We start from the raw sequence: 15,338 nt of genomic DNA, 5'->3' as shown, positions 1-15,338 counted from the left end.
AACAAATTGACATTTTAACTAATGTACTAGCCTTAATAAAGTTAAACATTAGTCAAAGCTGCTTTGCAAGCAGGGTCTACATGTTTACAGGGAGTATCCCTCACCTAACTGTCCTAAAATGTTCTGTCATATACAGATGCTGAAATATCTGCCTTGCATGAGCAGAGTGGCACACAGAAGCCTGCGGTAGAAAGGGGCTGGAATGGAGGAGAGGAGGGGAAAAGGATGAAACGTGATGAAGGTACAAAGGGAAAGCAGATTTGAAAGCTGAATCAAGAGAATAAAAAACAAAAAACTAGTCAGTAGGTCACACTTACCCGCACAACTCCACCAATGAGCGGAGGTGGGTGGGTGAGGAGATACTCCGTAGCTTGCTCCATAGTGCTAGTGTTCAGAAGTGCTTCCATTGCATGCTCCCGAGTAAAACCCATATCCATAAGCTATAAGATTAAAACAAAACAAGATTAGGAAAGTCATCCAGCGAAAAAAATAATAATTTGATATACCATTAAATAAGTGTGTGTTATGGAAAGAGTCCTGTAAACTCAATTCACACTCCCACCTGCTGAAGTTGCTGCTGATTCACTTGGGGTTCCCGCCGTGTAGCGCCGCTCTCATCCGGCTGCCCAGCTTCTTCCTCACGGCTTCCCTCTCTCTCTTTGCTCAAGCGTTCTCGAATAACTGGCTCCCCGCGAAGGATATGACACAAGATGGCAAGCATAGACTCGGCCATACGTCCGCCGTACACCTTCAGTGGCTTCCGGTTCCACAAGTTCTTTATACAAGTAAAGGCTGCCTTTATGGAACAAGATGAACAAATACATAAAATGCAACCCTTCGGAAATCGGGTTCATTTTACACCTTTATGTGCATTTTACGTTTTAGTTTACAACTGTGAGCTCTATAATAACAAAACATTTGGGGCACCACGACTGAAAGTTGCACATACCTTCTGTGTAACCACTAGGAAGCGCAAAGAGCTAAACTGAGGGGAGTTCTGTCCTCCCGGTAGCTTGGTGGGAGGTAGAGAGTGTGGAGACTCCAAAACAGTTGTGGGGTTCACCATCTTTTCCACCAACATGAGCCAGGCGTCCAAAAACTCCCCGGTGCCATCTGGAAGGTCAGTATGCTCCAAGCCTTCAGCAACAGGTACTCTCCCACCCATTGAAAGAGCCCAATTAAAAGTCCTAAAAACACCCCCCCAAAAAAAAACCCCAAAACATTAAGTATTCCATCAATACTGTGTCATAAAAAGATATATTTCCATATATCATGTTGGGTTATTCCAACAAGGATATTTAACACCAACCCAGGGGTTAGAAAAGCCAACTTGTGATTGATGAAAAACAGAACTTGACTATGAAACAGAACCTAAGAAGAGAAAACCAGAGATAACTTACTCAAAAAGTGCATTGTGCCCACCAGAGCATAGAAACTTCTGTAGCATAAGATGATATGGATATTTCCGTTCATCAAACAACATTGGCGATGTGAAACCAACAGAGCAGATAAAGAATGTTAACCTAAGACAGCAAAGATTGAAGTCAGGCATAAAGGCACTAGGGAAAAAAAAATTAAAAAAAAAATCAAGCCCAAATATACAGAATATACTGGAACCACCCAATACGGACCTGAACCTTGGTGTGGGAGTATACGGGGGAGGCTGCCAGGAAAGACCTTTGGTGAGTAATTTTGTCAGAGCAGATGCAGTGGAACGAGCTGCAGGAGTAGGGGCAGTGGTCGTACTTGCCGCATGATGGCTTCTCCTCTGTCGGACAGGGGACCCTACACATAGTTTTACCAAAAGTCCAAATAGCTCTGCTAATGCTCGCCCTAACCTCGAGGATGCTGTAATGCAAGAACACAACAGAAAAAAAAAAAGAAAAAAAAAAAAACCACACATGAGAATAAAGGCTCTGTAAAATGAGTCCGGGAGCCGATCTCCCTTATTAGCCACAGAGTAAGACTCTTCGTAGATGTCAACAGAAAACAAATAGGTAAAGAACACTAAACCGCATAAACTCGTGCTAACCTGACAGTAGCGGCTTGATCTGTTTGATTCTGGCAGCCATCGCTGGTGTGATCTTCGGTTTACCCTTCGGATCAGAAGTGCTTGGTTCATCAGTTTCCATGGGGGCCAACGAGTCACCATCCAACCCAATTCCTTCCAACAAACCAGTTGTTTCTTCATTTGCGGCTGAAGGTTCAACTTCTCCCTCTGTAGTTAGCAAAGATAAACTTAGATATGATCGATTTTTTTTTTTTTTTATGGCAATCTTCCTAAGGGGTGCACGCCTGTGGGGTCTGGCACGCGTCTCCCTGCAGCAAAAGTATCACTGCAGCTAAAGTATTGAGACGCTGCAGTTATTTCAATGGCAGTTACGGCAGGAGTTAGGACCCCGCACTGTGAATCTGTCTATTTCGGGTATGTCTGCTGAGTAAGCACTTCCTATTATTTGGATCTAGCTTTTCTATTAACCCTCTTACTCCCTCACCATGTTTACATATGCCCCCACAGTGTTTGCTCCATTAATCCTCACTCTCCTTCGCTATCCCAAAACCCCAGCACCCTCTAACCAAATAATCATTTCCCCTTACCTCCCTCACCTGACCTCCTCTACTGACCTGCTCCTCAACCTCAAATCTGTCCTAATTAAACATAAAAAAGCTGCCCACACTCCTCCCATCTGCTCTCCCTTTCTCTGCTTCTCCTCACTGCTGGCGACATATCTCCCAATCCCGGACACACACAGCGAATACCTCCCCATTACTACCCTTTCCTACCTCTCCCTGTCCAATAAGAACTACCGCAATCTTTCCAACGCAAAATCCATGCCCTTGACGCCCACCCCCTTGCTCCCTTTCTTTGGAGCACTCTGGAAAGCTCACTCCATCTGCAATAAGCTTCATGTGATTCATGACCTCTCTCTTTCGCAATCTTGCCTTCCTTGGCCTCACAGAAACATGGCTGACACCCTCTGACACCTCTTCCCATACTGCGCTGTTTACGCGGGCCTCTATTTCACCCACCCTGCTTGCCCTGGCAACAGACACGGTGGAGGAGTGGGTCTTCTCCTTTCTTCCAACTGTACCTTTAACCCAATCCCACCTCTTCCCTACCTAATCCTCCCCTCTTTCGAAGTCCACCCTGTCCGCATCTACTCTCCCTCCAACCTCAAAGTGGCCGTCATATACCGACCTCCGGGCCCGACCACTGCCTTCATTGACCAATTCTCCTCCTGGCTTCTTCACTTTCTTTCCGTTGACATCCCCACTATCATGGGTGACTTCAACATCCCCCACTGATACCCTTCAGTCAGCATCCTCCAAACTCCTGTCCCTTACTTCATCCTTTGGACTTGCTCAGTGGTCCTCCTCAACCACCCACACAGAAGGACATACATTAGACCTGGTCTTCACCCGCCTCTGCCCTCTAACGTCACCATCTCCCCTCTCTCTCTATCCGATCACCATCTACTCACTTTCTAATCCCTGTCCTCCTCTCCTGTCACCCATGTCCAGCAACAAGCGCACCCCCGCAGAAACCTTGCACACCTAGACACCCACACGCTCTCTGACTCTATTCTACCACTGGCATCCGTATCGTCACACCACGACAGACATTGCCACTGCTTTCTACAATGCCACTCTCGCATCAGCTATTGACGCGGTTGCCCCTCTCGTTGATGGCAGAGTGCGACGTATCAGACAACCCTGGCACAATACAACCAATAAAAAGCTCCGGCAAGTGTCGAGAATTGCAGAGCGGCGTTGGAAGAAAACAAGTTCGCAAGACGACTTCACTGCATTGAAATAGACAACACTTGCTTTCAAATCTGCCCTCAACTCTGCTAAACAGGCCTACTTCACAACCCTTATATCTTCCCTATCTTACAACCCCCAAACAGTTATTCAAAACTTTCAACTCCCTCCTCTGCCCACCACTGCCCCCTCCAACCTCTCTCATCTCTACTGAGGACTTTGACCAAACAAGGAAAGTCTTAATCATTCAACCACCACAACCCCTTAGTATACCAGACCAATGCCCAACCCCATAACCTCTCTCTCCAACATCACTGAAGGGGAGCTTAATAGTCTTCTCCAAATCACACCTCACAACCTGTGCACTCGACCACATCCCTCCTCCTCCCCAACCTCACCACCACACTTATCCCATCCCTAACCCACCTCTTCAACCTATTACTAACGTCCGGTACCTTCCCTTCTGCTTTCAAACATGCCACAATCACGCCTAGCCTTAAAAAGCCAACCATCGACCCAACCGCTATATCCAGCTACCGCCCAATATCGCTGCTCCCATTCGCTTCCAAACACCTGGAGCAGCAGATCCACGCTGAACTTTCCTCCCACCTATCATCTAACTTGCTCTTTGACAATCTACAATCTGGTTTCCGCTCCCATCACTCCACCGAGACAGCCCTGACCAAAATTACTAACGACCTACTTACAGCCAAATCAAATAGACAATACTCTATACTCCTGCTTCTAGACCTTTCCTCTGCATCTGACAAAGTTGACCACTGCCTCCTACTACAGATCCTCTCCTCCTTTGGCATCAAAGACCTCGCCCTATCCTGGATCTCCTCATACTTTTCCAACGGCACATTCAGCATCTCCCACTCCCACACTACCTCCTCATCTCACCCTCTCTCTGTTGGAGTCCCCCAAGGCTCTTGTTCTAGGACCCCTACTCTTCACAATCTATACACTTGGCCTCAGGCAACTCAAAGTCCCATGGATTCCAGTACCACCTTTATGCGGATGACACTCAGATCTACCTCTTTGGCCCAGACGTCACCTCTCTGCTGTCCAGAATCCCGGAGTGTCTATCAGCCATATCCTCCTTCTCCTCTTGTTTCCTCAAACTCATTGTGGACAAATCTGAACTCCTCATCTTTCCCTCCATCTCACAGATCTTTCTTACATGACCCATCAAAATTAACGAATTCACGCTTTCCCGCATATCAGAAGTCCGCTGCCTCGGAGTAACCCTCGACTCTGCCCTGTCCTTCAAACCGCACATCCAAGCTCTCTCCACCTCCAGCTCAAAAATATTTCCAGAATCCGACCTTTCCTCAACCTACTAAAATGCTTGTTCATGCCCTCATCATCTCCCGCCACGACTACTGAAACATCCTTTTCTGTGGCCTCCCTGCTCACACCGTCTCATCTCTCCAGTTCATCCTTAACTCTGTTCCCCTTCTAATTCATCTCTCTCCTTGCTATATCTCTGCTTCTCCCCTCTGCAAATCTCTTCACTGGCTCCCAGTCCTTCACCGTATCCTGTTCAAATTACTAATACTGACCATGGAATCAATGGTGCAATAATACTAATATTAATACTAATAATAATCTATTTCCAACTCCTAAACAAAGTCAAAGCCAGATGGCTAAGTTTATTCTTTAAGTTGCCTTCACGTTCACAGATTAGATGTGATGGTCCTAAACACAACATCTCAATTTAAAGGCTGGCGAACATTACTAGGCACCATGTTACAGGGTTAGTCCCAAAAAGGAGGTTCTTTCCTACTTCACCCCGAAGGTGGTCCCGATACTGGGGATTGTGCAGACCCATCCTGAAGAGAGGAAAGATGTCCATGCTTGGGACTGCAGCAGACAGCGCTTGGTCATTTCCAGGAATCCCATACACAACTCAATGGAGTGTAGACTAAGCACACCTCCGATGCATTTAAGACAAAGCTGAAGAACCCTGATTTCGAGATTGCAAGTTATCCCCTATCCTACATTTTTATGTACCTGCTCTTTTGGCTCCTTGGGGCAAAGTACTTGCAGTCTTCTCCTCCTTAGGAGCAAGTTTTTGCATGTCTGCTTGACCAAACTCACACCCAGGTGGCAAGCTGTTAGGATGAGAAGAGGTGTTAAAACAATCAGTGAACTAGGACTTTATTATATTGTAATTAGGATGCCACAAACTAGGTCAAGATCCCTTTGGCTTTTTCAGCTGGATTTTACCCATTCAGCCCACAGTACAGGGAAATTGCAGATGCTTGCACAGATGTTGGCTGAAGTGTAGGGTATCACATAAATGTAAGATTAATACAGATCCAGTTACTAGGATGGTTTCAATAAAGCTTGTGCAGCTCTTGTGTTCCAGTGAGTCAGATTTGCTTAGGAGAAGTAGATTCACATTAAGGGTGGGGTGTCACCAGATTCTGCCAGGATTTAGACATGAAACCGGCACCAATATCTTGACAGAACACTTCAACATGGTCAAAGTGTTCGTATTAAAGCAGAATGCCCAAGTACACCATACAAGGCTGAGCTTTATTTCCCGAGCGCTTGTAAAATAAATCTTTTTAATTTGAAGTTCAGAAGTCATAGAAGAGCGTGCATTTCACTCACAGAAGGAAAACCCTTTAGAAGAAATAACGTCAGTCTAACAGACTAATGTAAGCCAGCTCTGACATTAGGTTACGAGAACACTGTCCCACCATTGGTAATACCTGTTAGGAGTACAGAGAGAAAGTAACACTGTGCTTTCCCACACCAGAGAGCAGTAGAGCTGGCTAAGCTTGTTCAAAACATTGAGTCCCAATTGTGAGCCCCACTGGTTCACAGAGATGGCGCGGATCTCACTCTAAAATAGAAAAGGAAAAAATAAGAAAAAAAAAAAAAACAGGATAACTCATGTTAATGTTGAGTAAAACTATATAAAGCAAAAAAAATAAACTAAAAAGTTCTCCAAAGAACACGCCGTTTACCTGTCCGACTCTGCACGTGTGGACAAACATCATAATGTAGGCATGTGCCGCTGTCAGAGCATGGAGCAGTGGTGTGGCCTGGGCAGAAAGCGTGGCATCAGTCACATTCCCTGCACATGCTAACTCTCTCAACAGCACAGATCCCCCAGGTGCTTCAATTGGTCGATGAAGAGGATCAAGAGACGAAAGGATAGAGTCCAGCTGTAGGAGCCCCTCCTGGAGAACTTTAGGCTCGTGAGACAATGTCTGAAGGAAAAAAAAAAAAAAACACCAACTAACTTTAATGCAGTCAAGAAGATGATCAGAATAAAATATGGCACAGGGTTATTGGGATCACATGCCATATTGGGTGCCAGATTAAATGTAATTTAAAAAGTGTTCCCATCTTCATAGATGAATATTACAGCATAGTGCATGCAAAAAGCACTTTGCAATTTACTGCTTATGAAAGTTTGCAGCCGTTCTTGAAAATTTAGTGAACTGTTGACTAGCAGACCGACCACCGCTGCTGTCTAGCATAGGCTTAAGGTGTTACAGTGCGCTCCAGCAATCCTGGCCAGTTTTAAAACAGCACTTACAAGCTCAATAGAAATGAGCTTGCTAACAATGCGCATGTTCTTCTGTTTATTTGAGGTGGTCGGTCTCCTAGGCAGCACGCTGTAAAACAATAAGTGTTAATATATCAAGAACGGTTGCAAATTTTAATATGCAGTTAAAAAGCAAAATTCCTTGTATTTACAAGCAGTATTTGAAAATATCCATCTATAAAAGGTTGGGAATAACCATTTAAGCTCATGGATTAAGGAGTAGAAAAATTAAGATAGGCTTCCGAAGTGGGTTATACTGCACAAAGATCTGGATTTGATTTTCAGTAGCTAAATAAAATATATGGGAGCTTTGGCCACATATTAAAGTAAAAGGAATAACTCCTACACCAATTAATCACAATTACGTACCAGGATAGATTTGCACACTCCAGCCACAGCCTGGCATGCAGCAGAGGTAGGGAAATCGATTGGTAAGTTAGGAAGGCCCAATATGGTTACCAAGGGAAGGAGACCCTTCTGGCTCACAAACTCCTGGCAGTGATCATCTGTTGTGTTGTTGCTCAGTATGGATTCCACAAATTTCATCTGTCAAGAGTGTAATACAATGGTCAGCATCGATCATCTGTTCAATAGCAGAAACACATGTAAACTTATCAAGTGATGCTAGAATATTGATTTATGATGAGCAGGGGGTCCTTTATCGATACAGAAAAGGAGCTGCAAAGTTATTCCAGCTCCATGTCCCCCTTACAGTGGCAGCTTCAGACACTGGTTGTGCAGAGTATGACAGTACGGCCCTCACATAAGTGATATTTTAGTGATGGCATAACAGATTTTTACTAAATCTGCCACAAAACTCACCACATTGAGAATGTAATCCATGAGAGGAATTGGGATTCTTTCTTCAGTTCCCACAACACTATAAAAGAAAGGAACAAAGCGCAATTTAAAAAAAGAATTTATGCAGAGTATAATTTTCTCAAGAAACATAGGACTTGCTCATGAGTGTAGGACTGATTAGGTCAATGCTAGAGAAAAAGACACGTTAGCTTAAAAAAAAAAAAAAAAAAAAAAAAAAAAAAAAATTCCTTGTGTAAATTAGGCCAGAGCAAGTACCTGAAGGACCATGCAGAACGGTATGTACCAATGTGACCATTTAGATATCCAGCAGTCGTGGGAATGTGTCCAGCTTCATAGTGCCAGAGCCTTTATCTGCAGTGCTGTATTTAATATAGCCTTAATTCTAATGCACTCTCCATCCTTCTGGAGTGGTCAGCAGTTGGAACCCCACTGATCTAGCAGTCTCCATCGGGAATTTCCCATGAAGCGGTAAGATGAGACACTGTCGCTACCGTCAGGGAACCACACACTTCCCCAACCTGCTTCCCCTTCTGCCATCTTTCTGTAGATCACTACTGATCTAGGCATGGCTTTGCAGCCTCTCTCAAGGAGCATGGTTTCTTTATGCTCTCCGAGGATTTTTTGGACTCTCTATTTGCCATTGTTCCTTTTCTAATCTTAGAATCCACTGATGAGCTGAAAACCACTGTTCTCCCCATTTTGCCACTTTCTAGGCTAATGTGCACTGTCAAAACATGGAAAAGTGGGCAAGTCTCCTCAGTTACCCATACATGTGCAATTTGCAGATGCCAATTTTCAAGTGTCAGGTGAGGTCTACCTTGTTCCGGTCCATTACTTCATCCACAACCAGCCAAGGAAGCGGAAAATTTCTTATTTTAAACAGAACACTGTACAGAGCAAAGATGCAGAAGCATCTGCCTCATAGGAGGAGGTGTCCTTCAAGCACCCAATTCTCACAAAAACACTTTGGCAACTGCTCAGGTTCTTCCGAAGTCCTGGCAAGAAATTCCTAAAACCCAAATGATTCGACATCTTTTACCCCTTACTTCTGGACCATGTCCTAAATGTGCATCTTCACAGATGACACGCCTGTATTTCACATAAGTCTACAAAAAAGGCACACAAAAGGTTTCCCCAAATTAAAATTTCACAGCACCTGGTTAAGCTCAACGCTCAGGCCTTTGCATCAACTTGTGTCCAAGAGTGTTCTCAAATGTGACAGAAAAAGCTCAAAAACAGGGATCACGAATGGAGCTCAGTGAAGAGATTGACTGGCAAAGCAAGCAGATTTCTTTGGAATCAGCCAGAGGATCTTCTCAAGCCAGAGACTTTGGTAGGAGGTGGTCTTGTTTCCTTTCATGACGTAGGACCATCTCTGGTGAAGAGGCTTGGGTTTATTCAACACGTCAGGGGCACATGCATTTCTCTAAGGCTAGTTTCACACTAGCGTCACTAAGCGCATCGCAAGGCCGCCGCTAAGCTCCGCCCCGGCAACACCCCCTCTGGGCGCATGACGCTGCATGCGACCAGCGTACCCTATATTTAGCGTTGGGTATGCCGGCTCATGCGCCCTTTTTGCACTGCGCCGACGTGCAAACGCCCTGTTGCATTTTTGTGCGCATGCGCCGGCAAAAACATGCCAGCGTACCCAACGCTAAATACAGGGTACGCTGGTCGCATGCAGCATCATGTGCCCACAGGAAGAGCTGACCGGAAGGGGCGCAGCCGGGGGCGGAGCTTAGCGGCAGCGCTGCGCTTGGTAATGTTAGTGTGAAACTAGCCTAAGATGACAAGCAAAATCACCTTCAGAAATGACTCCTTTCACTCAACTTATCTTCTCTGCCTCTCCAGTTCTGGACAAAGAGCCAGTGCAAGATGGTTAAAGCCATGCAGCCAGTCTCCTTGGCCCAGCAACACTCCAGATTTCTTCCCCCCCCCCCCCCCCCCCATCTCCAGTGTGAAAGGGCAGATCTTATCTAGTTTTGTACAGAACACGACCCAAAGCCGTTGTAAGCTACAGGGAACTGATCTTTCTATCCATGTCATGGAGTGAAACGCAATTTTTCCTTCTCCAGCAGGTGATTTCAGGTAACATCCATTCATCCAAACATTTTGCTCAGTCTTGAAGTGCTGGGGCACCTCATAAACGAGCCAAGAGGTACCACAGCCTATAATAACAAGGACTCCACTCACTTGGTTTTATCAGTTTTCCTTGCTTCTTTCCTTTGTAGCTTAAGATATTAATGGCAAAAGGGATTATGGCCATCTGCCCAAAATGCTCAGGCTCCACCTTGACAGATGCCTTTTGATGTCATCCCACTTGTCCAGATTTGCTTTCTCCACATCCAGTCTGGCCAGAATTTGAGAACCTTGTACTTAACATGGTGGTTCAAGATGTCACCTTCACTTCCAATGCATTTGAGAACGAATCGTTTTGAGATCAGGCCAAGGAGACTGACCTATCCTAAGATTTATCAAGGAATATGCATGACCCATCACATTCTTTCAGTGGTGGGAAGAGCTAACCCTCATGAATCTTTACCTTGAATTTCCTGGTACCTGGATGTCATGGTGATAACCCCATTCAATATGATAATGGCGTGATGTAGCACTGACGTACTGCAATTACATGTCCACATTGTGTGTGTGGAGATACCACCTTATAGTCTTTGTACAATCCGCTGCCTGCACAATTTTGCCACTGTCATCCCAGACAGACCACATAAGCAGATGGCAGCCTCAAAGAGAACTGTATGTTGCTGCATCTGCTCCATGAGGCACAGCTTTGTAAAGTACGGGATCCACCCTCATGTTTTATATGTGATACCTCACCAGGTATCAACACTACAGATATTCAACACCGGCACCTGGTCCTCCATACACATCGTTGCCGAATTCTACATGTTCTGCACTCTACTGCATTGACTGATCGCAAAGTGTTGAAACAGCTCAGACGTCCATCTGTCGATTTGACTTTTTTTTTTTTTTTTTTTTTTAATTAAGCTTGAAGGAGTTGTCCACTAATCGGACAACCCCTTATCAATATATTTCCCCCAGCAAGATAACCGCTATAACTCCCCTCATTCGCAGGTGTCATCACAGCAATGTCAGCGCATGCCACTCAGGGTTTGCACGGTTTAATGTCATGCGGCATGTGCAGTAGGTGAGTATTGTGGTTATCTTACACGAGAGAAAACGTGGCGATTGAGAAGGGGTTGTCCAAGTAGTTGACAACCCCATTAAGGACATTACACACTTCCCATGTTGACAAATCTATACACCAATGAGAATTTTATTTTTATTACAAACCACAAAATCTGGCAGTCTTGTTCACTTTTCTTTTTGCTTCTGCAACAACTTAGTACAAACCAATTAGTTGAGTCTCTGCATACGAAAAGCCACTTATTTATTGGATCACTTACTGTTGGCTTGGTTCAACATCACTTTGCTGATTTGTACTGAAGCTTTGCATAGCTTGGACTTCTTCCTCCTCCTCATCCTCACTGGAAGCCTCCTCTGCCGCATGGTTAGACCGGGGTGGAGGTGCAGTAGCTGTGCCATCGGCCTTCTGAATGGATGGCTTTTGACAAATGTACTTTGGGTCCCTACCGAGATTGCATATTTCTTCTAAGAGCTAAAAAAAAAAAAAAAAAAAAAAAATGATGACAGACTCAGACCACCTATGTGATACCAAAGACAAACTACTTTTTAAAACATTACTTCGTACTTACCTTAATAATAGCAGTGGTGGCATCCGTTTTTAACGTGGGCTGATGCCTCATCAGCTCATCAACAGCACTGCCCAGGTTAGAGGCCGTATCGCCTGCAGGAGACCGGAGAGAGGTCAAGGCTGGAAGAGACCACGGGCCTCTTAATCCCTCCGCTAGAGACCTGAAGAGAGCTATATCCTATGCTACACTACAGGTCTCTTCAGCAGGGGTTAGAGGTGGTTTAGAGAGAACTGGGACAGGCCGTGGACATATCTATCTATCTATATGCTGGCACAGCTATGATAATTATCCTTAGATTAGCAACCTCATACATTGAAAGCTGTACTAGAATAATAAATAAATATATATATATATATATATATATATATATATATATATATATATATATATATATATATATATATATATATATATATATATATATTATTATGAAGAGTCCTAAAAAAAAAAAAAAAAAAAGCTAATGCATATAAAATTTGGTGTTTTTTGAAAACTAACACCCATAACTCAATAACAGCTTTATGCCCTTTAAGAAGTTAATTGGTTACTTACCTAATGGATCCGAGCTACGTCTTCTCCTCATTGCAGGAAGGTAGTCTGGTGATAACAACACTTTAAAAAGTCTTTCAAAAGGTTGGCACTGCACAAATGACTGCAAACCACGGGCATTCAGACAAAGTGCACTGAAAACATTTGGAAGGGAGCCTAAAACCTCCCGGGTAGCAGGTACCTAAAGAGAGAAAAAGGGAATCAAGGGAAATACGTCAGGAAACTCCACGTACGGAAAAGAGATCGCGCCCAAGCCAATACTGCATTGCAAAGTAATGAAAAATTGTGTTGTGACCCGCAGGTTGCAAGAAACCCAAACCTGAATTACTTGCAACCAGTGTGTCATGGTCACGGCAACATTAAATTTGATCATGGCGTTTGATGTAGCAACTGTCATACAACGATCACTGACCGCGCTACGCATGTTATGGTACTTCATACTTTTATACATCTCCAGGAGGTTTAAATAGAGGAATAGCACAATGCTGGGAACTTAAAAAATTAGGGATTTTTGTGTACTCACCGTAAAATCCTTTTCTCAGAGCCAATCATTGGGAGACACAGACAGTGGGTGTTATGCCGTTTGACACTAGGTAACACAGAAAAAAAATGTAACTCCTCCCCTGCAGTATACATCCTCTCGTTTGGTGAAAAAGCAGTAGGAGCATTAAACAAATGACAATAACCATAACTCTGTCAAAACCTAAGAATGCTACAGTGAGTCAATAGGCTAAACAGGGTGGGTGCTGTGTCTCCCAATGACTGGCTCGGAGAAAAGGATTTTACGGTGAGTACACAAAAATCCCTATTTCTCCTACGCCTCATTGGGGGACAGACAGTGGGACGCCCTAAAGCAGTTCCTGGATGGGGAGCATACAACTGCTAATACCCCATGTACCACCGACTTAACGCTGTGGTACTGCAGATTGCAGGATGTGTCTGCCAAGAGCTGCATCCGCAGAGGCCTGAGAATGAATTTGGTAATGTTTTGTAAAGGTATGCTGCAGGCTGGACCAAGTCGCAGCCTTGCAGACCTGTTCTGCTGATGCCTGGTGCCGAATGGCCTAAGAGTCGCCCACTGAGCGGGTAGAATGCACCTTAATCCCTGCTGGGACAGGTGTGTCCCTGACACGATAGGATTCCTGAATAGCCAACGAATCCACCTGGCTAGCGTGGCTTTTGAAACAGCTAGACCTTTCCTATGCCCCTGTGGAAGTACGAACAGGGCATCTGACTTGTGGAAGGGCCCGTCCGCGAGATGCACAGTCTCAGAGCCCTAACCACATCCAGGGTGTGGAGGGCCCTCTCAATGCAATGGACTGGTGCCGGACAGAAGGAAGGAAAAACAATTTCCTCCTCATTGAGATGAAAGGAAGATACGACTTTGGGCATGAAAGACGGGACGTCCTGAGAACTGCCTTGTCCTGATGAAAATTCAGGAACGGAGGATGGCAGGACAGGGCCGCCAATTCCGAATCTCATCTGACGCAATTGCCACTAGAAAGACCACCTTACAAGAGAGAATAGCTAGTGGTACGTCCTGCAGTGGTGCGAAAGGAGCCTCCTGTAAGGCTCCAAGAACCAAGTTAAGGTCCCACGATTCCAATGGCCCTTTATATAGGGAGGCGCCACATGGGAAACTCCCTGAATGAACGGCTACACCTGTAGGTTGGTGGCAATTTGTCGTTGGAATAGAACAGACAAGGCTGAAAATCTGGCTTTTGAGTGAGCTAAGCGCGAGGCCTGACTTTAATCTGGATTGCAGGAATTCCAATATGGAAGGAAAGGTAAACACCAGAGGGGATGAACCATAGTCCTTGCACCACGAGAAGGTTTTCCAGGTGCAGTGATAAATGCGTATGGACACGGGCTTCCTGGCACTAATCACAGTGGAGATCCCGTCGTGAGAGAAAAACTACTCCATCGTGAGAAAAAAAAACTAGTCTGTGCTAACAACCAGGATTCAATGGCCACGCCGTCAAAGACAGGGCCCCGGAGTTCTGGTGGTAAATTGGGCCCACGTTGGCGACTAGTTGTACTAGTTCTGCGTACCATGGCTGGCGCAACTAGGATCACTGGTACTTCCTCTGCTCTGATTTTCTTGATGAACCCCAGGAGCAAGGGAAGAGTGGAAAAATGTACGGGAGCCAGAACTGGTGCCACGGCAGAACTAGGGCGTCCGCTCTGATGGCGCATGGATCGGGCAATGAATCAAGGAACTATGTTGTTTAGTCTTGAAGCCATAAGATCCACATCCGGAGTCCCCCAGCGATGGCAAGTCTGCTGAAAAAGCTTCTGGATGAAGAGACCACTCTCCTGAGGCAAGGGCCTTGGCAAGTGAGAAAATCCACCGCCCAATTGTCTACACCCGGGGTGTGGATTGCGGAGATGGGCGAATGGTTGGTCTTGGCCCAATGGAGGATGTGACTCACTTCGTGCATGACCATCCTGCTCCGAGTACCCCCCTGACGGTTGCTATACACCACAGCCATGGCGTTGTCGGATTGGATCCTGATGAGGTGACCTGCGAGGAGATGGTGGAAACTCAGTAGGGCTAATCTGATTGCTCGAGTGTCCAAGATGTTAATAGGGAGACGTGACTCTCGATTTAACCAACGACCCTGTGCCGTGTGGTGACGAAAAAACCACACACCAGCCCAGAAGACTGGCGTCGGTGGTCACCACCGACCATCGTACTGGGAGAAAGGACTTCCCTTGATTCAGGGAGGATTTCAGTGTCCACCGCTTGGGGGCTTGTCTGACCCGCAGGGACAGAAGGAACCGACGGTCCAGGGAGAAAGGGTTCTTGTCCCAAGTTAATAGCAACACGTGTTGTAAAAGGTGGAACTGGAACTGTGCGAATGGGAACACTCCCATCGCTACCACCATCCTTCCGAGAACTATCA

General features: G+C 45.4%; 1 protein-coding gene across 9 annotated transcripts in view; it reads right to left on the bottom strand.

The window, feature by feature from the left end:
* The window catches only part of HUWE1 (HECT, UBA and WWE domain containing E3 ubiquitin protein ligase 1), a 234,366-nt gene that overhangs the window by 144,815 nt on the left and 74,213 nt on the right, over positions 1-15,338 (bottom strand). For 6 of the 9 annotated variants that reach the window (XM_073590844.1, XM_073590843.1, XM_073590850.1 and 3 more), the window contains exons 21-34: positions 12,436-12,613; positions 11,884-12,002; positions 11,575-11,786; positions 8,153-8,210; positions 7,700-7,876; positions 6,744-6,989; positions 6,486-6,619; positions 5,779-5,879; positions 2,033-2,218; positions 1,632-1,848; positions 1,401-1,523; positions 950-1,187; positions 563-796; positions 318-440 (exon numbers count right to left, since the gene is read on the bottom strand). In XM_073590844.1, coding sequence (XP_073446945.1) covers positions 318-440; positions 563-796; positions 950-1,187; positions 1,401-1,523; positions 1,632-1,848; positions 2,033-2,218; positions 5,779-5,879; positions 6,486-6,619; positions 6,744-6,989; positions 7,700-7,876; positions 8,153-8,210; positions 11,575-11,786; positions 11,884-12,002; positions 12,436-12,613 — 2,346 coding nt within the window. The remainder of the gene's footprint in view (positions 1-317; positions 441-562; positions 797-949; positions 1,188-1,400; positions 1,524-1,631; positions 1,849-2,032; positions 2,219-5,778; positions 5,880-6,485; positions 6,620-6,743; positions 6,990-7,699; positions 7,877-8,152; positions 8,211-11,574; positions 11,787-11,883; positions 12,003-12,435; positions 12,614-15,338) is intronic. The other 3 variants (XM_073590847.1, XM_073590849.1, XM_073590852.1) reach the window with 1 other exon arrangement.

This window comes from Dendrobates tinctorius, unplaced genomic scaffold (assembly GCF_039654945.1).
Source record: "Dendrobates tinctorius isolate UK_male_01 unplaced genomic scaffold, ASM3965494v1 ptg000120l, whole genome shotgun sequence".
Lineage (NCBI taxonomy): Eukaryota > Metazoa > Chordata > Amphibia > Anura > Dendrobatidae > Dendrobates > Dendrobates tinctorius.
This window is presented reverse-complemented; position numbering and strand designations above follow the sequence as displayed.